Raw genomic sequence first — 24,039 nt, 5'->3', positions numbered from 1 at the left:
TCTACAGGATCCCTGAGCATCTGAGCATTGTCTACAGGACAAGTCAGGCTATTATTTATTGAGGAAATGGCGGCATCAATAGCCGGAATTCCCCACATTTAAATAAACTTTTCTTCCATCGGATAAAGTGTTGAAAACTTTCTCGGCGGAAAAAAACGTTTGTCTGGGTGATCCCACTCAGAATAAATAAGCTTTTCAAGTAAAGTATGAACAGGAAAAGCATGTGCTGCTTGGAAAGGTTTCAGTGACCCCAAAGCAGAAGAGGATTCTTTAGCAGTTTCAGGTATGGGCAACTTAAATGTGGAGCGGACCAATCCAGTGAGGATCTGCACTAAGACTTTCTCCTCTTGGGAAGTCGCAGAGGGTCCCTCTCCACCTGAATCCTCCGAAGAGGAATCATCCATCCCATCCCGATCCTCTGAAAGGGATTCATCTCCTTTATTCCAGAGCTCCTCTGTCTGAGGGTCTTGGGGAACAGAGGAAAGCCTAGTGCGTTTTCTTCCACTGAGTGAAGACGTAATCACGGCCATTAATCTTTCCTCTAGACCATTAATGGTTGAGGAAAAAACCTCTTGTGTAATATATACAGGGGCTGAAGTGCCAGAAGCAGGTGTAGCCCCTGACCCCGATGGCTCTCCCTGGCTAGCCGTCCCTGGTCCATCTTTAGGGGGGAAGGATGCTGCCGACAGGGGGCCCTCAGAACCTGAACGAGATCCCCTAGTGTCTCTGGTTCCTGGGGTGCTTGAACCTCTTCTACCCATAGTGCAAAGCAACAAGGTGTGAGGTATACAAATGAACACTGTCCGCTGAGCGATGTAGTCTGGGTAAAAGCCTTGCTACCCAATGCTCAGTCTGGTGTTACTTCAGTAAATGCTGCCTAGGAGAATGCCTGTGTCCCACCTTACATGCGACCGTCAGCTCTGTGTCTCTCAGAAGGCTGAGTGCACCTGTACAGAGTGCCTTTAATAGCCTGCAGCTGGCCTGAGTGGGAGTCTAAACACTCTGTGCTGACATCCCGCCCCCTCCTCTACCGCCCCCCCCCCCCCCTCGAGTTTTGAAAAAAACGAGCGCTTCCCGCACTGCCGACTCTCCTGTCATGCTCTGGAGAAAAGGCTGGGGATGGGGGGGGGGAAGGAGGGAGACTGGTAACAAGATTTGCCTGAACGGCTATCTTCAGAGATGGTGGCCATTAGGCCACAGAGCCCGGGTGGTATAACCACTTTCTAGACCCCTGTGGCCCCTCTCTAGCCTGGGGGGGAACATTCAAACATGAGAAATCCCCCCATCCACCTTACCTGCTTGCAGCCTGCTTGATACGCTGGGACATACACAGCGATTACAACACCTGAGACAGACATTCAGCATGTGTAGGTTTGTGCTCTTGGCAGCCCCCGGTGGTCACAATAGGCATAGCATGCATTTACCTTAAAGGAGAAAAGCCACTAGAACTCAAAAATTCTGTGGAATCTCCTCTTACCTTATCCAGCCGCAGGGTGCCGTTTACACAGACCCAATCTTCACCTCTCACGGTGGGCTCCGTTTGAAAAAACCGTCAGAGACTGGGGCCCCCATCAGTAGGGGGATCCAACAGTTCTGGGACCGTAAAGCACCTCGCCAGAAATTAGGAAGTTTAAAGCCATTTTCTGATCTGCGGGGTCCAGCTCTCTAAAAAGAGAAGCATTACGGGTAAAACCTCGTTTCTTCGGACACGAGGCCCGGGTACCATTCAATTCGGCCATGAAAAGACACTTTGAATGGATCCGGTTCGCCTGGCTTGCCCCAGTATAGGATCTTAGGATATTCCCTTTGGAGCTCAGCACAGGACATCTTTACACGTCCATCACCTAAGACACTGGCGTAAAAACTGAGGTATCCCTGCAAGGGGGAGGGATTATATAGGGGGTTGAACTTCCTGATAGGGTGTGCCAGTGTCCAATCACCAGTGATACCTATATAACCCATCAGTAATTACTGTGGCTCTGTGTCCCGTGATGTTCGAGAAAGAAATGATCTCAATCTGTGCGTGGATGTCTAGCCAGAAGGGCCATAACCTGGGGTATTCCCACCATATAAAAGCCCCATTTTTTACACAGGCGCATAACCCACTATAATGAGGGGAGGCACTTTAAATTGACAGCACTTGTCACTGGAGCACACCAAGCACTTTAAAGAATTTTTTATGGACATACAGAACACGGATTTAAATGTTTATGATTTTTTTTCTTATGGATTTGAACTATCAACTTTTATTATCTTGCATGAGGAAATATAATTTATTTTTTTGAGTGATCACCTTGTATGAGGAAATGTAATATTGCATCTTACACAGTATTACACAAGTTTTAAAAAGGCACATGTTTTGATAGCGCTGGGTATGCATATAACATAACCAAAGCATTATATTTTCATTTTAAATAAAATAGAATTTATTTTAAAATGGCCTCATTATTTTGTTATTCAAAATGTCTACACACCATTGGCAGTTACTGTACACAGAGAACCATTAGCAAGTGCAAAGCACACAGGAAAACCAGTAAAGGCCCATTCATTCCTTAGCAGGATGGTACAATATGTATCCTTGCTATTGGTAAACCAAAAGGACACGTGAGCCGTGCAGCGTTTTTATTGAAAATGCTAACCCACTCTCTAAAACCATATAAAATGTCAATTCACCTTTTTTTCTGACAAAAGGAAAAAAAGCAGAATAGATGTGAAACTGAAATGAATTGAATATTGCAATAAAAGCATTCATTAACGAGTGATGGGACGAGCACGCCTGAAGATGGTGGTTTTAAGTGCAAGGGTTTGGGAAGGACTCAATAGAACACAGAAAAAGTGAAGAATTACAAAAACCTAGAACGTAAAATCATAATATATAACTGAAGGAATGAAAAATCTATAGCAGGTAGGCTGCAGTTGGCACATGTGGGAAAAGATGCCATTTTTTTTGCACAAGGCCACATCACATTATCCTGGGGATCTGGAATATAATAAAAGCAGTCAGATACTCACAGCTGGGCGACCTGGTCGGGACCGGTGCTCTTCTCCTGGAGTTTTACTGCCTGGCGGACTGATAGAAGACTCCTCTAGTTTAAGGGGGGCTGCCAGAGACACAAGCAAGAAAATATTTTAAGAGAAACACGGGAGCACCATAACTGTTTATACTGGCGAGAAACAACCACTAGAACGGTGGATGCAGCAACACAAAGTCCCAGCATGCCTTTGGTAGTTACCTGGCAGAACTTATATACTTTTTGGATTGGCAAGCTACCTCAATATTTATACCAGAATGTTGCTGTTTGCATAAGGGGTTGTAAACCTTCTGCGTTTTTCACCTTAAAGCATTCTATGCTTTAAGGTGAAAAATCTTTTTTAGTGCAGCAGAGCCCCCCTTATACTTACCCGAGCCCGGTAATTCCTGCAACAGGAACAAGCACACCAGCTCTGGCCGGTGTCTCGTGTCCAGATTGGATAGATTGATAGCAGCGCAGCCATCCAGCTGTCAATCAAATCCTGGGGCGCCAGGGGGGGCGGAGAGTCGAGTCCTGCTGTCCGTATCTACAGACGCAGTAGCAGGACACGGGAGCGCGCCCGCACGGGTGTCCCGAAGGAGAGCGCTTCTCCGACGGGGCACTCGAGAAGAGGAGCCAGGAGCACCGCTGAGGGACCCCAGAAGAGGAGGATCGGTGCCACTCTGTGCAACTGCACAGCGGATGTAAATATGACATGATTTTTTTTTTTAAAGGAAGCTTTACAACCCCTTAAAAGAACACAGGAACTGTATTTTGGGAAGCCGACAGTAATTAAATAAACTTAGCAGGACTTTACAAAGAAGTAAAATTTGAGTCTCAGAAAAAGATAATGGGGTTTTGGAGGAGAAGTGAATGAGGCTTTGGAAGCCTGTAAACTGGTCTCCCCTAAATTGTCTGATAGACTTAATTATATATACTGCATAGGCCCTATTTGACTCCTATCAGACTAAACTATAGTCCTCTATGCCCCATGCTCCACTGCCCCCAACATATATTTTTATCCCTTTACTTTGGTTATGCCCTTTGATTTAAACACATTATAAACCTTGTCACCTGCACCTTGTATTTTTCTCCTGCATAGGATGTACATAGGTCCCAACTGTCCCTGATTTTGGAGGGACTGTCCCTGATTTGTAACAATGTCCCTCTGTCCTCCTCCTGTGTCCCTCATTTTGGTCTGATCCATATAGTTGTATATAAAATGCACTTTTTATCTTTCAAAAAGTGTTTTCCAGTACTAAACCTTTCATCCGATTTCTAAATGGCTACATTTGTAAATTCCAGAAGCCAATATAAAGTAATAGCAATTGGGGAAAAAAAGCACTTGTGGGTTTAACTAATAATTTTTTGGTATAATTCTCCAAGGGGGCGTGGTAGGGGGGTGTGTCCTATGCCTACATACTTTTGCTTATAGGTGTCCCTCATTCCCATCTCAAAAAGTTGGGAGGTACGAATGTACATTTATCATGTAGTTTCATGGTGTCATTTGTTGGCCTGAACACACAGCCTGTAGTAGAGTAAACCTTCACATTCCTATGTCAATCAAGTGCAGTAAGTAGAAAGTGGGGGGTGGGGCTAAGCACAGCTGTGTTAGTCTATGGAGTTTGGCTCTACAGGCACACAGCTTGGGAGCGTCTGTGTGCCTCCGTAGCAAACGGCTTGCTATGGGGACACATGAAGAGGAGAAGGAGCCAGTAGTGACGCCGGGGGAACCCATGAAAAAGAGGATTGGGGCTGCTCTGTGCAATACCACTGCACAGAGCGGGTGAGTATAACAGATTTAATTTTAAAAAAATGTTTAACTTTAGTAACGCTTTAATGCATGAGTGAGACCTTCCTCTGAAGAAATTACATATTCCACAATCCCTGGTTCTCCCTGTCTAGTGCTGGTGCAGTAATTCGATCTCATTGTGATTAGCATTTACAGACAGAGAGAGATTACCATGCAGCATGAAGATCTTTATTTTTTTAATTAAATTAGCATTCCCACATTTGTAAAAAGAGAAACAGAGCAGATGGCATCACATGTACTGAACGCTGTGTGACCTGGAACAGGAAGTTGTCTTGTCCCTTTGGTGCATAGGGACAAGCTAGCTGTTGCAAACCATGGCCATAGGGGAATTGTTCCACCATGACACTACAAACTTAAACCTTAACATGTAAGCTGATCATTACAAGGTAAAGCAAAAAAACATAGGAAATATACCTACACTAATATCTACCAGCGAAAAACTTTTGAACGTATACAATCCCTTTAAAAGAGAAGTACTGGATTCGAAAAAGTAAACATTCATACTCACCTATGTGGATGCAGTATCGATCCGATGTTGCAGTTGTCTGCCTACTGGCTCTACACTGGGGTCCTCTCTGAGCACAGAGTGATGACTTTCAGCCACCGCTTTATGCTCTGCCCCTCCAGCGCTCACCGGGGCACCGGGCTGTGGAGGAGGGTAGGAATGGCTGGCTCAGGCTCTTAGCAGTGCACTGAGAGGCTTAGCCAGCTGCTGTTCAGATCCTGAAATTATTGTTGGGATCCCTGCGGAGTCTGGAACGGCTCTGTGACATCTAAAGCCCACTGTTAGCTAAACCTGGGTCACAGGAGTGCACAACTAAGAGCACTCCTGTGACCCACAAGGGAACTATGGCCAAAGCTTTTTTTTTGTCATACTTCTCCCGTGGGTGACACTTGAAACAGGTGATAAACTTCCTTCATGAAAAAATGGGCTTCAAATTTTCCTCAAATTACTGTCTCCTGGGTCGGTTTTCTGATCTAGAACAAGATTAGATCACTACTGTTTTTTTTTGTTTTTTTTTACAAAAAAACTTTACTGCTCGCAAACAGATTGCACATACTTGGATTCAAGCTACCGAACAGACTTAGAAATCATAGTTGCTTCATGTCAACACTATTCTCCAATACAAGAAATGTATATATGACTATAGGACACAGGTGTCAAACACAAGGCCCGCGGGCCGAATCCGGCCCTCCAGGCCATTTCATGTGGCCCTCGCACCTCTCCTGCAGCTGCACCACTGATGTCACATTACATGAAGAGAAGTGATTCACATACATCTACATATCAGGTAATTATTTGCTTCTGTCCTCTGAAAAGAGCAGCCAGGGAACAGAGGAAAAGTATGTCTTGTTAGGGATGGGGGCATTGAAGTGAACCTGTCAATTTACCCTGCACAAGCAAAGCGAAAGATTTGCTTTAAAGCCTATCTCTAGCCAGAACCGTTTTTTTTCTTAAAGTGATATTAAAAGGCAGATTTTTTCTTTTTCTTAAATAAAAAACATGTTATACTTACCTGCTCTGCTTCGTGGTTTTGCACAGAGCAGCCCCGATCCTCCTCATCTTGAGTCCCTTGGCGGCGCTCCTGGTCTCTCCCTCCTGCCGAGTGCCCCCAGAGCAAGCAGCTTGCTCTGGGGGCACCAGAGTAGGTTCGCTCCCGAGCCGCTTCTGTGCGTGTCCATTCACACATGAAGCGCAGCTTGGCCGGCTCAGACCTCCTCTCTCCCCTAATTGGCTCACTGACTGATTGACAGTAGTGGGAGCAAATAGCTCCGCTGCTGTCTCAGCTCATGAAGAAGGAAGGAACCCGGGAGAGCTGCTGCACTCGTGCACATCTCTGGATCGAGATGAGGCTTAGGTAAGTATTGGGGGGGTTGGGGGCTGCTGCACACAGAAGGTTTTTTTTTACCTTCATGAAGGTAAAAAATCTTGAGCCTTTACAACCACTTTAAGTTTAGCAGGGCAGGAAGTCAGGAAGTGAGTGTAAATCTCCACAAAGCGAGGTGAAATGAGACAGTTGTCACCAGAGCACTAACTGAAGGAAGATATTCCAATGAGTAGACCTATTTCAGTGACAACTGTAAAACCAATGTCTGCCCCAGTGACAACTGTCACCAGGATAAATATGGTAAGCGGTCCCAGACAAACAGCAGTAGGAACTTGACATTTTAAGCCCTCCCCACTCTAGAAGAAAAAAAACATTTAAGCGTCTATTTGTAAATGTTTTCACTGAAGATTCACACAAGTTCCACTCAGGACATTTTTTTCTGACTTCTAACCCCAATTAGAAAATATGTGACTCTTAGGTGATGTTATGTGAACCTTGGGTGAAAACATATAAATAAATTGCATTTATTTTGACAGAGAGAATGCTTATCGATCATAGAATCATGTTGTAATAAGAATGATCATCCACAGATTTGGCGAGCTCTGTACTAAGTCTCCGGGGTAAAAGGTCACACTAGTGACAGATCTGCCTTAGCTCAGACCTGACCAATATCTAACGATAGATAGGTAATGCCAGTATCGGGTCTCACCTATGCGGTTCCTCTCTAGAGATCCAGCCTGGGGAAGGTTTGGGTGAGGAGACTGCAGGAGTGAATCTCCCCTTTCCCAGCCGCTCTCAGCCCGGCGGAGGTCTGGGTTACTGGAAGAAGTGAGAACAAGCAAAACATATACATTATTTACCAAAAATAATAGCTACTGAACCCATACTGGAACATGATTTACAAATACTTAGCTCTTTCCTCATTTCAATAATAATAATAAAACAGAGTTCAAAATTACAATGAAGGGCATTCTAACAAGTAAAATCAACAAGTGAACAACTAAAGCATTACAGAAAAATAATAATATCCACTTTATTTACCCTAATCTGAAATCTATGTAGCCTGTTGCATCTAGATACCTGGGAGCTGTTCACAATTTTGGTGGCTGACTCTCCTTCCTTAGTGTGTGCTGTGCAAATCCCTCTTTTGGACCTGCTGAGTGTATTGTCGGTCAGATTCAAGCCTAGGTATCAATGGACCATCCCAGATTTGGATAACCAAAAGGTTTTACTGCTGATGCAAAAACATAATGGAGACAGCAGGCACCCCTGTCTGGTTCCTCAGGTCAACAAGAATAGATTGGATGTGTGTCTATGCACAAAGACCCTAACCATTGGATCAGAGTACAGTAGACACAGCCAAGCTATATAATTAGGGCCAAAGCCATGCCTTTGGGGAAGCTTCTAAAGGTTTTGATATTCCACCACATCAAACACTTGGGCTGCATCTATGGGAGCCAGTACTCTGGTACCTACATGGTCAAGTTGAGAAAGAAATACGTTGATCACCCATCAAGTGAATGTGGCATTGTTCTCGAGATAGAAACTGGTCTGGGAGGGGTGTATAAAAGGTATTAATCGATTATACTTTGCTGGAATTTTAGTGTCTGCCTGTAAAGTTGAAATGGGTCGCCAATTATTATCAACCATCGAAAGCTTGTTTGATACTGTAAAGAGCATGTAGAGAGTATGTTTGAAAATATCTCTACAAACAGGTCAGTAGTCAATGGCATTCCCAGATCACCAGAAGGCCAACAAAGTGGATTGGGCTGAACTGGGGCACAATGGCTATTGCAAGGCTTAAGGCGGAAATAAAGTTCCTCTGTCAAATACTGCGAGCAGGCAGGTTCTTGGCAGATGAGACATGCAATGTCTTTTCTCCAATAAATATACCTACCTGCTTGTTCGCTGTCTTTTCTGGCATGTAAACTGAGCTGTGCATGCGTAGCTCAGCTTACATTGCTGGAATGGTTCCTATATGCTGGGATGACTGTATCCTGTGCAAAAGTGACATCATCCCGTGACGCCCAATGAAGACCAATACCCATCAGATGATAACAGCACTGGTGAGGATGGGGACTGTTAAAGTGCAAGTTAGTCTATCTCAACTTTAAAATGGAATTTCGGTGGATCTCTTTAATCATAAAGTGGAATTTCACTCTCCCAATCAACATTATTTGAATCCTCATACTGCTAGCATTAGTAAAGAGAAAGGAAAGTATATATTTACTTGTTTTAAACTTTTATTTTTTTACATTACTTCAGTTACTTCCTGGTTTCTTGCCTAGGCAATTGATGTCATACATCCCCAGAGTCTTCAGGAGGGGAGGAGAGGAGGAGGGGTTGATCAGCTAAGCACACTCTCCTACCTGCATGCTTGCGCTGAGGGCAGATGGATTCCAGGAAGTAAATGCTACATTAATCATTTGCCCTTACTCAAGATGGCCACAGCCACAAAAGCTAGGGGGGGGGGGTGTTTTATAAAGTGTTTTCCCAACAAAATAAAGTATAGAGCTTGTTTTTCGTTTGTGGTGTTTAAATGCAGTGAAGATCCACTTTAAAGCGGCGTTCCAGGATTTATTTTTTTTTTAATTAAAAGTCAGCAGCTACAAAAAGTTTAGCTGCTGACTTAATAAACAGGCACTTACCTGTTCCATGGTCCAGCGATGCGGCCACATGGAGCCACACTCCTCTCCTCGGCACATCCATTGGAACTGTGGGCACCTGGCCATGACAGCTTGCGGCTTCACGGCCAGGCACGCACTGCGCATGCGCGAGTCACGCTCCACTCTCCCAGTGGACAGGCAATCTTCTGGGACATGTCAGGTGTCCCAGAAGCTTGCTGAGAGGATGGGACCGCCTAGGGGAGAGGAGTAGGAGTCGTCGCCTAGGCAGCACGTGGGAGGAAGGAGGAAGTGGGACAGGAAGTCCCTCTCTAAAGTAGTCAACCACTCCCCCCCCCCCCAAAAAAAAAATTTACATGCCAAATGTGGCATGTAAGAGGGGGAGGAGTGCTTAAAGCAGAAGTTCCACTTTTGGGTAGAACTCCGCTTTTAGTAACATAGTTAGTAGGGTTGAATAAAGACAGGAGTCCATCCAGTTCAACCTGTGTGTTGGTGTGTGTGCGTGCAGAAAATTATTTCCCATATCCCTGTATATTGTTTTCCTTAAGATGCACGTCCAAGAGTCTTTTAAAACTACCCATACTTCCTGCTGACACCACCGATTGTGGAAAAGAGTTCCACATCCTTACCGCCCTGACAGTGAAAAACCAGAGTCTACACAGCTTAAGGATAAACCGCTTCTCTTCCAGTCTCATCGTGTGGCCCCGTGTCTTCCTACACTTAAGTGATCCTGTTAAGTGCACTTTCAGACAAAGCGATCTTAAGGAATGTACCAGCTTCCCCTGCCCTAAGCCGTATCGATTGGGGCTTTTCTTAGATGCAGCTGATGCTAGTTACCTGGCTCTCACAGCCTGGACCTGTCTGTTCCCACCTGACCCACTTGTATTCAGGGCTGTAGCTATGGACGTCGTCCTTTGTGGAACCTAAAAGAAAAATAAATAGTGAGGTTGGACACAGTGGCTTGCTTTTAAAATAAAAACAGACCAATCCTCTGGAATTACCAGACATTTATTGAAAAAAAAAAAAAAAAATCAATTTTCAAAGGGAGGTCAGCAGTTGCAAGCTCAGTATTTTTCTTATGACAGTAATAGAAGAGGAAGTAGGTTCAGGAAGAAGTGGAAAATTCCCTTAATGACTAATCTCTGCATCCAGAAGTAGAAGAAAAAGCTCCAATGCAAAACACTGAACATAGAGGATTATGGGGGGAAAAAAAAGCAGCCAATGGTAAAACATGGAAGAAAACCTCTGGGACGACAGAAAGACAAAACTTGTTATGCAGAAAGCAGCAGATGTGAAACTCCGAGAACTTTGGAGGAGGAATGGTAGAGCTTAGTACAATGGTGCACAACCAGTTACATTTTGTGGCCCTCAAATGCAGCACCTGATGTCTGTTAAGAATATCACTGACTAGTTTTTATGTTGCTTTTCAATATTTCGGCTTTATTACTAACTAATAGCTAGTTTAGACCCTGTTCTGTGTAGCACCTAATGTCTAATAGAGTAACAATCTCATCATTGATATTAGGGGTCTTAACCAGGACTAAATATAAGGGTACGATCAGACTATACCAGTAGAGCCAAGTATGGTGGCTTGAAACACCTATGGGGTACATATTTGATTTAATTCTCACATTCAAAGTCATGATTTCTTTGGATGAAGGAATATGATCTAAAAAAAAAAAAAGTATTACTAGAATATTAACTTATGTAAAATTAAAGGAAAACTGCAGTTCTGAATAAATTTGAAGCTCCAATGTTACAGTTCTGCAAAATAATGAATTAGGCAGGCCATACATGGGTCGAATTTCGAAAGAAAATTCTATCTAAGAATTTTCGTTCGTATTGCGCACCATTAGTGGGCTACAGCAACAGTCGATTTTCGTGCGGCCATCGAATTTGTGTAATTGGACATGTTGGAAATTTTTTGAAAAACGAACGATTTTATAATCAATGATGGGAGAATCGTGCGAGAAATATAATTGAAAAAGAAATGCGCATGTGCAAGAAAAGAAGATTCCCAGCCACGAAAATTCTTTTCTGTAGCAACAGGAGGTGAAATTGAAGGCTTGGTTGGTCGATTTTCGAAATCAATGGTGGCACCATCAGATCAAAAAACACAAATTTTCTGATTTTCAAAAGAAAATTCTTTCAAAATTCGACTATGTATGGCCAGCCTAACTTTATTATCTGCAGATAGCATCAATTCTTTGAGCAATCTAGCCTTGCAGTCACAATGCATTGCTTCAAGTGCTTGGCCACTGTCAATATTCCCCTGCCCTCTAATTGTAAGATGGGGAGGTGGACCTTGAATCAAGCTGGCCCCTATTCCCTGCAATGCCAAGTCATGGCATTCGTCGTGTGACCAGGCAAAACAGGGGGGCAGCATTACCCTATTTTTAGACAAAGGTAGGTTTTATCGCACCTTTCCTTGAGGTGGACTGGGAATTAATTTTTATTTTTGCCATTAGGTGGCAAAAAGTAAAGCCTGGTACACACTATTAGTTCAGGAGATCCTATACTAAGAATCCAATGTTAGTACAGCGATCTTCCCACTGAGATATTGTGTTCTGACAGGTAAACTCCCCCCCCCCCACTCTCTAGAACACATCTGTCAGCACTCTCAGCCATTGGCTGAGAACGCTGATCACCAGACCTTTTTTGGTCATGCCCCTTCGACAGAAGCTGCACGGTTGGCTGGTTTCTGGCGGACTGACTGCCGTACACATGGGCCGAATGTTGGCCAATTTCTATTGTACTGGGCCAATACCGCCTGATATTCAGCCCGTGTGTATGGGGCTTAAGGGGAGGGTTATAAGCCCTGTCAGGTTATTTTTTTTTTTTTGCCATCAGAGTCCTATTGGGAGATTTCCCTTCACTTCCTGTCCCATAACCAAAACAGGAAGTTGGAGGAAATCCCTGCAAATTAAGGGAATCCCTTGGACCCTTAGGTCACCAGAGCTAATGTTCCCCATTGGACGATTTTCCCTCTATTACTGTTCTGGGAACAACCCAAAATTTGGGATTTTCTTTTACGTTCAATGATAATGGTAATGGTAAACAGGACAAATAGAGAGGGTGAGTCTTTCTAATTGGGACCCTCTAATAGAACAAAAAAAAAAGGTTTGCCATTAGTTAAATATTAAGCTTTGAAAATAAAAAAATTGCTAGGAGGCAAGGATTTGTGGCAGAAGAAACATGCAAAATCTCTTCTGACAAAAACTGCTTCCTCTTTTCCCTAGCAATTTTTTTTTTCAATGTTCTGTGTACACTATACAGCACATGCCCCATGCAATATACACTTGTCCCAAACAATGGAGTTTACTTCTGCTTTAATTCCTTTCTTTCCTAATCTTTTTCTGCATCGTGAAGCACAATAAAAACATTGAACATAAAGGGTATTCTCTTTTATTTCAAAAAAGTTTAAGGAGCTGCATGTAGCTGGTTGAACACCATCATCTTTTAGGGCTCATTTACACTTGCTTCAACTTTAATACACATTAAAGTGCTCACTTATTCAACATGCTTTTATGAGGTGTTTTTGATGCTTTGGTGATGCTTTTTTGGAAGCTTTAATGAAGCTCAGCAAATGCCCTGTGTATGTGTTGATTTTCTGTTGGTTTTAAAGGAGCCAGTAGAACCCTGGCTCAGTAGTACCCCCACTCAGCAGATCCCAACCTCTATGGTACCCTCGTTCTGCAGATCCCCAACTCATTTGTACCTCGTTCTGCAGATCTCCTACTCAGTAGTACCCCTAATTTTGTTGATGACCCACTCAGTAGTACCCCCTGCTTTACTGATCCCCTAATCAGTAGTACCCCCAGCTCTGTGGATCCCCCACTCAGTAGTAACCCCCAGCTCAGCTGATCCTCTGGTTTGCTGCTCCTCCTCTCTCTCTCTGGCCCTGCTCACCTCCTGCTATAGTGTCCCCACGCTGTGCACCACGTACGTGTGACATTGCTAGTTTCCCCTGCTCCTGTTTGACAGCTCTGCTGATCCTCCGCCATTCAGTCCTCACTCTCCGGTCCCTGCTTACCTTCTGCTATAGCATTCCCATGCTGCACACCACATGTGCCGTCTGCTAGTTTCTCCACTCCAATCTGAGCCCCACTCACTTTTCTGCTGCCCCTCACTGTACACCAGATGGGACCTCTGCACCAGACAATTCCAGACTATATATAAACAAACTAAATGTGACTGCTGATGACATCTTTCGAGTTCGCTTGCTGGTTTCCCCAGTGCATCCTGGGATATCTCATACCTGCAATACCTCCAAAACAAAGCAAACTGAGTAAAAGCCCCTCAAAAGCTTCCAGTTCTGTTAGCAAGCTTTGTCATAGACTTCTATGGAGGCTTTGGAGATGCTTTAAAGCACCAAGAAAGCAACATGGGGTATCATTTAAAAGTAAAAGCAACCACCACATGTAAACTGGACTGTAAGCTTACAGTTATATTTAGCGACAGGCACTTTGATTGGCATTCAGAGTGCTTTAAGGAAGTGTGTCCAATGCCACATTTTGAAGAAAGTGTAAGCGAACCCTTAGCGTTACAGTTGACAGGACCCTCAACCAAGAGTATTCGAGAAGAACGGTTAAGAAGAACGGGTTAGAAAAGTGTTTCCCAAAGAGTGTAATGTGAACCAGTGATGGGTAATCATCTTTCCTTACATCATTCTGCTGGATCTCTGACACAGACTGTATGCCGTTGTATGTTGGGTCTCTGACCCAGACTGTATGCCGTTGTATGTTGGGTCTCTGACCCAGACTATATACCATTGTATGTTAACAGTTTTGACTCTGTACTCTTTTGGATGCATAGCAATGTTGCTTCCCTTAAATAAAGAAATTAAAAAAAAAAAAACTTTCTGATCAATGATACCCTTAGAGGGTAGTAATGAACACTTTCAACTGATGACACTGAGAATACATGTGAGTAAATGGATGTTCGTAGACTAGTTACACAACTAAGCAAAGTTTGGGAAACACAGGATTAGATGAAGATGCAGCAGTAGCTTAGACTGTGTTCAAGAGCTCAGATGTAAAAGCCAGTAAGTAAAGGTTTTCAGTAACAGACACGAGATGAAGAATTAGAAGCAGAATAAGAGAAGGAAGACTCAGAATGGACAGGAACCTATGGCAAGCAAAGGTACGCCATGGCCCCATTACCTTAGGAGGTGGGGCCTCTGGTTCCATTTTCACCCAGGGTCCCCTGTCTGGTCGAGTGGAGGGTATAACCCCTTCCGGTGAGGGGTCTGAACTCTGACGGGCTAGCTGGCCCCGAGAGACGGGAGGGGCGATGGCTGGCTGACGACTGGGAACAGGTGCTGGATCTTGAAGGGAATTTGGTCGGGGACTAGGTTTGAGGACTATGCGGTTCTGTGGAACATTTCGGAGCGGCTGAAGGAGATATGGATGATGGAATGAGCATATGAGTGAATGGAATGACTGAAAGACTAACACAGAGATTCTGAGATGCTTATCCTTTCCTTACAGGGTTAGTTTACCAAAAAACTGTCTATGCAGATAATGGGTGTCTGTAGATAAAACAAACTATGTAGCTTCAACTAAATTTGGATAATGCCCTTGCTATAGGTGTGGGCCATTTATGTACCTCCCAAAGTCAGGCTGAAAAACTGCCAGCGAGGGGGCATCATCCCATCCTGCCTTGTTGCTATGATGTTGCTAAGACACAGCCAGCTGTGGGTGCTCAGCCCTACCAGTACAGGAGCAAGCTCCCACCCTCCGCTGAATTAAATAGAGCCTCAATCTCCTGTGTACCGGGCGCTCCGTCACTCACAGCCACGCCTCCTGGCCCCACCTTGGGCCACTGTTCTGTCTATCATATGAGCAGGGCCAGGAGGTGTGGCTGTAAGTGACGGAGCGTCAGGTACACAGGAGATCGCGGCTCTGTGTAATTCAGCGGCGCCCACGCCTCCTCTTTCTTCGGAGACAGCAGGGATAATCCAACACTGGCGAGGCTGCAATGATGGGAAAGGTGACGCTGCAGATGGGTGCTGAACAGGTTACATTGTTGGTCAATTTATAGGCTGCAGATGGGCACTGAACAGGCTGCATTGTTGGTCAATTTAATGGCTGCACATGGGTACTGAGCAGGGTGCATTGATGAGCTGTGACCCTAATTTTTCTTCAAAGTTCTTTATTTAAAATGTAAGTTTTTTTTTCTTAAACTTCCCTCCTAAAATTGGGGTGCGTGTTATACACCGATAAATACAGTACTTTTTTTCTGCAGCTACACACAGAAGTATGTTGTTTCTTAATAAGAAGCTACTTTTCTGTTTTTAAAGTGAACCTGTACTCTGCACACAGGTTGAAAACTTTAGTACGAGTTGCACAGACCCCACCATAAGGCTTCTTCCCTCACCAAGTCCCTCCAGAGCCACAAGAAATTAAAAAAAAAAAATGTGCAATTCAGAAAATGGAACACACAATTGCACTCTTCCCATAATGCAGGACTTGGCGTCTAAGTGGCCAATCACCAGGCCTCAGAATTGTCACATGGGTGGGGGTAAGTGCCGAGGGGTCACTGATTAATAAATGGCTGTCTAAAAGTTGGAATTCCCATAGCAACCCTAGAGATAGGGCTGCAGAAACACATAGGGGTGGCAGGGTGCTGAATTAGAAGTGGACTCTTTATGTACATATTAGTTTGCATTGCATATGCAACGTGCAGGTTCGCTTAAATTTTTTTTTTGACATGTACAAAAATATGATAAGTATAACACAGATAACCTTGCCAGCGAGTAATCCTTTCAAAAATGTTTCTCTAAATGCATCTGCATATGAGAGCAAGGCATGTTTACTTATACCATATACTGTGTGCTTCCTGCATAGCAGTGCTGAACAAGCAGCACAGTACAGCGAGGTGAAAAAGTAATTGATCGCCTGCTGATTTTGTACGTTTGCCCACTGACAAAGAAAGGACCAGTCTATAATTTTTAATGGTAAGTTTATTTTAAGACCCCTTTCATACTGTGCCGCCACCGGCGTCAGCGGTAAAGCGGCGCTAATTTTAGCGGCGCTAATTTTAGCGGCGCTTTTCGGCCGCTAGCGGGGGGGTTTTAACCCCCCCCCTGCTAGCGGCCGAAAAGGGGTTAAATCCGCCCCCAAAATGCTGCCGGAGCGGAGTTTTGCTGGCGGTATCGCACTGCTGCCCCATTGATTTCAAAGGGGAGCAGTGGTGGAGGAGCAGTGAGTTCATTGCTCCTTCACCGCTCCAAAGAAGCTGCTGGCAGGACTTTTTCTGACGACCTGCCAGCGCACCACTCCAGTGTGCAGGCGCTATTTTTAACGCTATAGCGCCTGATAAAAACGCTCCAGTGTGAAAGGGGTCTTACAGTGAGAGACAGACTACCAAAAAAATGCAGAAAAACGCATTTCAAAAAAAGTTATAAATTGATTTGCATTTTAATGAGTGAAATAAGTATTTGACCCCTTTGAAAAACATGACTTCCTACTTGGTGACAAAACCCTTGTTGGCAATCACAGAGGTCAGATGTTTCTTGTAGTTGGCCACCAGGTTGGCACACATCTCAGGAGGGATTTTGTCCCGCTCCTCCTTGTAGATCCTCTCCAAGTCATTAAGGTTTCAAGGCTGACGTTTGGTATCTGGAACCTTCAGCTCCCTCCACATATTTTCTATGGGATTAAGGTCTGGAGACTGGCTAGGCCCCTTCCAGACCTTAATGTGCTTCTTCTTGAGCCACTCCTGTGTTGCCTTGGCCGTGTGTTTTGGGTCATTGTCATGCTGGAATACCCATCCACGATCCATTTTCAATGCCCTGGCTGAGTGAAGGAGGTTCTCACTCAAGATTTGACAGTACATGGCCCCGTCCATCGTCCCTTTGATGCGGTGAAGTTGTCCTGACCCCTTAGCAGAAAAACACCCCCAAAGCATAACGTTTCCACCTCGTTTGACAGTGGGGATGGTGTTCTTGGGGTCATAGGCAGCATTCCTCCTCCTCCAAACACGGTGAGTTGATGCCAAAGAGCTCGATTTTGGTCTCATCTGACCACAACACTTTCACCCAGTTCTGTTGTCACCGTCTCACCAAGCTGTTAGGCGATGTTCTAGTAGCCCATTCCAGCCTTGTGTAGTCCTACAATCTTATCCCTGACATCCTCGGACAGCTCTTTGGTCTTGGCCATGATGGAGAGATTGGAATCTGATTGCTTCTGTGGACAGGTGTTTTTTATACAGGTAACCAGCTGAGATTAGGAGCACTCCCTTTAAGAGAGTGCTCCTAATCTCAGCTGGTTACTTGTATAGAAGACAACTGGGAGCCAAAAATCTCATTGATCGATAGGGAATCAAATACTCATTTCACTCATTAAAATGCAAATCAATTTATAACTTTTTTTCTGTCTCTCACTGTTAAAATAAATCAACCATTAAAATTATAGACTGATCATTTCTTTGTCAGGGGGCAAATGTACAAAATCAGCAGGGGATCAAATACTGTTTTCCCGCACTGTATGTACATAGAACAAATAAATAACTTTCCCTCATGTACATTTCCAAAATACTTTTCTGGGATCAGTCAGCTTCATCTCCATAAATTAAAGAATTATCCTCGAAACTAAAGTAACATGTGTGCATACATTACTTCTGGCAGTGATGTAACAGGTTCTGAGTGTAATGCCCACCTGTCACACATCTTCGAAGACCTAGGAGAATTTGAGGACATGCGATTGCGATTTAAAGGCTTAAAAGAAGATATGCCATTTGGGATTTTTGCCATTTGTGCCACATGAAACTGCCAAACCAAAGTATTGAAGCCCAATTACCCTTGCACTGCAAAGATTAAATGTGTGTTAATTCAAGGGGGATGAGGAATACGGGGGGTGTCTAAAAAAGTTTGGTGAATGGAATCAGAAAACAAACCGAATATACATGTTACCTTTATTGGCCTTCAAAATAATCACCACCCTTCACAACACAGTTTTGGCAACGTTCAGAAAGCTTCTTGAAACGGTCAAAGGCCTCTTTAGGAAGCGATCGCAGAACCGCTGTCACACATTTTTCTATTGTAGCCATGTCCGCAAAACGTGCGCCTTTCACAAATTCTTTAGCTTGGACTTTTGCAAGCGACTCTTTATGGGCCGCGGGGAAGACGGTGAATGCCATTCCATCGATTGCCACTTGGATTCCGGATGGAACTGATACCACCAGGTCTCATCCCCTGTGATGATGGTTGGCAGAAAGGATGGATCCTGGTCACACATGGCAAAGAAATCTCCAGAGATTTCTATCTGTTTTGCTTTCTGTTCATCAGCTTGTGCGGCACAAACCGGGAACAGATCTTCCGCTTACCCAAATCTTCACGGACGATGGTGCGTACCGTGTCCTTCCTAATGCCCAATTCTTCCACCATCCATCGTAGTGTCAGTCGCCAATCTTGTGCCAGCATTTGTCGCACTCACTCGATCATGTTTGGAGTTCTGCCGACCCGACTGACTCATCCTGTTGTGAAAATGTTTGAACCAGTCCTAAACACATTTTCTGCTCCAAGCTTCCATCTCGTATACTTGCACCAATATTCAATGCATCTTTGCCGTGGTTTTCCACAATTTGTAGCAGAACTTGATGTTCACGTGTTGCTCTGTTACACTGTGACCCTACCTCTCTCACTGACTTTGTTTGACTGCCCTCTGCGGGGTTACCCTGACGGTCACGTGTACTCCACGCCAAGTGGCACTTCTCAACGTGTCTCTGGACAAGCACGTGCATGCGCCTGGCCCATGTTGCCGCTGAGATATCGGACCATTCACCAAACTTTTTAGACACACCTTGTTAGTCGTAATACTTACTTTTTGCCTCGGCGCTCTCTGCCACTGCAATTTGTGGACGGTCCCTCGTTGTCCTCACATACAACGTAGGGCTATTGGCCCTGCACTGCACCTGATGATGTCATTGGTGACCCAGAGAGTCGTCTAGTAAAGGCTTGGGGGGACTAGTCCCACAGATGGAGGGAGAGTGCTGGATAGAGGAGTAAGGCATTACACCTTATCCCTCATCTCCTAGAGTTAACAAGCATTTAAACATTGCTGTGCAGGACACAAGGGTAGTTTTATGTACCGTATTTATCGGCGTATAACACCCACATTTTTCCCCTTAAAATCAGGGGAAAATCGTGGGTGCGTGTTATACACTGATTCCTGCTGTCTCAGAGAAGAGGAGCGAGCGCCACTGAATTACATAGAGCCGCAATCTCCTGTGTACCCGGCGCTCTGTCACTCACAGCCACGCCTCCTGGCCCCGCATTGGGCCACTGTTCTGTCTATCATATGAGCAGGGCCAGGAGGCGTGGCTGTGAGTGACGGAGCGCCGGGTACACAGGAGATCGCGGCTCTCTGTAATTCAGTGGCGCTTGCTCCTCCTCTTCCCTCGGAGACAGCAGGGATGATCCAACACTGGCGAGGCTGCAATGATGGGAAAGGTGAGGATGCAGATGGGCACTGAATAGGCTGCATTGTTGGTCAATTTATAGGCTGCACATGGGTACTGAGCAGGGTGCATTGATGAGCTGTGACCCTAATTTTGCTTCAAAGTTCTTTATTTAAAATGTAAGTTTTTTTTCCTTAAATTTCCCTCCTAAAATTGGGGTGCGTGTTATACGCCTGTGTGTGTTATACACTAATAAATACGGTCATTCCCAAAATTGGGCAGTAAAGTGGTTGTAAACCTCAGACATGAAATATGAATAAAGCATATCCCTCTGTAGTGTGTACTTGTCTAAATTAAAAGCACCAAGTGTCATTTTTGTCTTCTGCTTCATTCCTCTGCTATAGGGATGAGCTTCGAGTTCGAGTCGAACTCATGTTCGACTCGAACATTGGCTGTTCGCAAGTTCGCCGAACAGCGAACAATTTGGGGTGTTCGCGGCAAATTCGAATGCCGCGGAACACCCTTTAAAAGTCTATGGGAGAAATCAAAAGTGCTAATTTTAAAGGCTAATATGCAAGTTATTGTCATAAAAAGTGTTTGGGGACCTGGGTCCTGCCCCAGGGGACATGGATCAATGCAAAAAAAAGTTTTAAAAACGGCCGTTTTTTCAGGAGCAGTGATTTTAATAATGCTTAAAGTCAATCAATAAAAGTGTAATATCCCTTTAAATTTCGTACCTGGGGGGTGTCTATAGTATGCCTGTAAAGGGGCGCATGTTTCCTGTGTTTAGAACAGTCTGACAGCAAAATGACATTTTGAAGGAAAAAACTCATTTAAAACTACCCACGGCTATTGCATTGCCGACAATACACTTAGAAGTTCATTGATAAAAACGGCATGGGAATTCCCCAAAGGGGAACCCCGAACCAAAATTAAAAAAAAAAAAAGACGTGGGAGTCCCCCTAAATTCTATACCAGGCCCTTCAGGTCTGATATGGATATTAAGGGGAACCCCGGCCAAAATTAAAAAAAAAAAAAATGACGTGGGGTTCCCCCTAAATTCCATACCAGACCCTTCAGGTCTGGTATGGATTTTAAGCGGAACCCCGCGCCAAAAAAAAAAAAAAAAAAAAACGGCGTGGGGTCCCCCCAAAGATCCATACCAGACCCTTATCCGAGCACGCAACCTGGCAGGCCGCAGGAAAAGAGGGGGGGACGAGAGTGCGGCCCCCCTCCCTCCTGAACCGTACCAGGCCACATGCCCTCAACATTGGGAGGGTGCTTTGGGGTAGCCCCCCAAAACACCTTGTCCCCATGTTGATGAGGACAAGGGCCTCATCCCCACAACCCTGGCCGGTGGTTGTGGGGGTCTGCGGGCGGGGGGCTTATCGGAATCTGGAAGCCCCCTTTAACAAGGTGACCCCCAGATCCCGGCCCCCCCCTGTGTGAAATGGTAAGGGCCTACCATTTCACAAAAAAAGTGTCAAAAATGTTAAAAATGACAAGAGACAGTTTTTGACAATTCCTTTATTTAAATGCATCTTCTTTCTTCTATCTTCCTTCATCTTCTGGTTCTTCTGGCTCTTCTGGTTCTTCCTCCGGCGTTCTCGTCCAGCATCTCCTCCGCGGCGTCTTCTATCTTCTTCTCGGGCCGCTCCGCACCCATGGCATGGGGGGGAGGCTCCCGCTCTTCTCTTCTTCTTTTCTTCTCTTCTTCTCTTCTTCATTTTCTTCTCCGGGCCGCTCCGCAATCCATGCTGGCATGGAGGGAGGCTCCCGCTGTGTGACGGCGCTCCTCGTCTGACAGTTCTTAAATAACGGGGGGCGGGGCCACTCGGTGACCCCGCCCCCCTCTGACGCACGGGACATGACGGGACTTCCCTGTGGCATTCCCCGTGACGTCACAAGGAAGTCCCGTCAAGTCACCGTGCGTCAGAGTGGGGCGGGGTCACCGGGTGGCCCCGCCCCCCGTTATTTAAGAACTGTCAGACGAGGAGCGCCGTCACACAGCGGGAGCCTCCCTCCATGCCAGCATGGATTGCGGAGCGGCCCGGAGAAGAAAATGAAGAAGAGAAGAAGAGAAGAAAAGAAGAAAAGAAGAAAAGAAGAAGAGAAGAGGAGAAGAGCGGGAGCCTCCCCCCCATGCCATGGGTGCGGAGCGGCCCGAGGAGAAGAAGATAGAAGACGCCGCGGTGGAGATGCTGGACGAGAACGCCGGAGGAAGAACCAGAAGAGCCAGAAGAACCAGAAGATGAAGGAAGATAGAAGAAAGAAGAAGCATTTAAATAAAGGAATTGTCAAAAACTGTCTCTTGTCATTTTTAACATTTTTGACACTTTTTTCGTGAAATGGTAGGGGTACTTATGTACCCCCTTACCATTTCACACAGGGGGGGGGCCGGGATCTGGGGGTCCCCTTGTTAAAGGGGGCTTCCAGATTCCGATAAGCCCCCCGCCCGCAGACCCCCACAACCACCGGCCAGGGTTGTGGGGATGAGGCCCTTGTCCTCATCAACATGGGGACAAGGTGTTTTGGGGGGCTACCCCAAAGCACCCTCCCAATGTTGAGGGCATGTGGCCTGGTACGGTTCAGGAGGGAGGGGGGGCCGCACTCTCGTCCCCCCCTCTTTTCCTGCGGCCTGCCAGGTTGCGTGCTCGGATAAGGGTCTGGTATGGATTTTTGGGGGGACCCCACGCCGTTTTTTTTTTTTTTTTTTGGCGCGGGGTTCCCCTTAAAATCCATACCAGACCTGAAGGGTCTGGTATGGAATTTAGGGGGAACCCCACGTCATTTTTTTTAAAAAATTTTGGCCGGGGTTCCCCTTAATATCCATACCAGACATGAAGGGCCTGGTATGGAATTTAGGGGGACTCCCACGTCATTTTTTTTTTTAAATTTTGGTTCGGGGTTCCCCTTTGGGGAATTCCCATGCCGTTTTTATCAATGAACTTCTATGTGTATTGTCGGTAATGCAATAGCCGTGGGTAGTTTTAAATGAGTTTTTTCCTTCAAAATGTCATTTTGCTGTCAGACTGTTCTAAACACAGGAAACATGCGCCCCTTTACAGGCATACTATAGACACCCCCCAGGTACGAAATTTAAAGGGATATTACACTTTTATTGTTTGACTTTAAGCATTATTAAAATCACTGCTCCTGAAAAAACGGCCGTTTTTAAAACTTTTTTTTGCATTGATCCATGTCCCCTGGGGCAGGACCCAGGTCACCAAACACTTTTTATGACAATAACTTGCATATAAGCCTTTAAAATTAGCACTTTTGTTTATTCATGTTCGTGTCCCATAGACTTTAACGGTGTTCGCGTGTTCGAACGAACTTTTTTCCTGTTCGCATGTTCTGGTGCGAACCGAACAGGGGGGTGTTCGGCTCATCCCTACTCTGCTATCAGCATGAATCATTTCGGACAAGTTTTCCAGACACCAAGAGAAAAATGGTGACAGGGGAGGGACCTCCAGATGATTGACAGCCTCAGCTCTGTTCTTGTGTGTTGTGTAAAGGGGGGGGGGGTGTCTCTTCCCTCCAATCAGCTATCAGAACTCTTCTCACTGAGCTCTGCAGAGTGAAATGTGTCATCTCCCCACCCTATGCATTTTGCCAGCTCAAACAAGCTTTATGAATCAATTCAGTACTTTGAACATCTGTAAAGAAGAGAATACTGCAAATAAACAGGTACAACCACTTTAAGTCACATTGGCCAGTTTGTAAAAGGCATTAGACTAGTTGTAAAGGCTCATCTCCCCAAACGTCCCCATTTCAGCATACTCCTCAGACATTTGCCACTGGTGCTTAAATTTGTTATGAAGCTGCGCACAGTCTTGCAGTCTATATTAGCAGTCCTAACATGCTAAAGTCAGCCCCAGTGTATCCCAGGAGAATAAATCAGCTATTTGAATGAAACAGCTTTTCACTGGTGAGAATTATACAGCGAAATGAAGAAAAAATAAACGAATAAATAAAGAGAATGACAAGGTCTGAAATGAGACATCCTACCATGGATATGAATTATGATGACCCACAATGGATGGTCGGTAGGTTTAGCTAGACTGAGATAAGTCACATACTGACGACACAATTACTTCTGTGGAAAATAGTTAAACTCGTGCAAGAAATAAAATGTAATTCTCAGAACTTTCAACTGAGAAAAGGCATGTCAATTTGATTGGGTTCAGGGGTTACCATAGTTTAAAAATCAGTAACTGAAACAATAACAATCTCTAAAGTAACCTTTACTGTTATTAAAAATAAAAATGAAGCTAAAGTGATGGCTGGGTACTGAGTCACATAGGGTGCCAAACGAAGTTTTCTGGAAGAAAAACCCCTCTGTCAGCCAACTCCAGAGA

The 24,039-nt window shown here is 45.0% G+C and overlaps 1 protein-coding gene across 10 annotated transcripts in view; it reads right to left on the bottom strand.

The window, feature by feature from the left end:
- The window catches only part of MINK1 (misshapen like kinase 1), a 274,895-nt gene that overhangs the window by 42,386 nt on the left and 208,470 nt on the right, over positions 1-24,039 (bottom strand). For 8 of the 10 annotated variants that reach the window (XM_073623000.1, XM_073623005.1, XM_073622998.1 and 5 more), the window contains 4 exons: positions 14,440-14,670; positions 10,115-10,200; positions 7,363-7,472; positions 3,013-3,101 (listed from right to left, as the gene is read on the bottom strand). In XM_073623000.1, coding sequence (XP_073479101.1) covers positions 3,013-3,101; positions 7,363-7,472; positions 10,115-10,200; positions 14,440-14,670 — 516 coding nt within the window. The remainder of the gene's footprint in view (positions 1-3,012; positions 3,102-7,362; positions 7,473-10,114; positions 10,201-14,439; positions 14,671-24,039) is intronic. The other 2 variants (XM_073623007.1, XM_073623008.1) reach the window with 1 other exon arrangement.

This window comes from Aquarana catesbeiana, linkage group LG03 (assembly GCF_042186555.1).
Source record: "Aquarana catesbeiana isolate 2022-GZ linkage group LG03, ASM4218655v1, whole genome shotgun sequence".
Taxonomy (NCBI): domain Eukaryota; kingdom Metazoa; phylum Chordata; class Amphibia; order Anura; family Ranidae; genus Aquarana; species Aquarana catesbeiana.
Note: the sequence above shows the minus strand (reverse complement) of the source record. Positions and strands in the feature narration are given on the sequence as shown.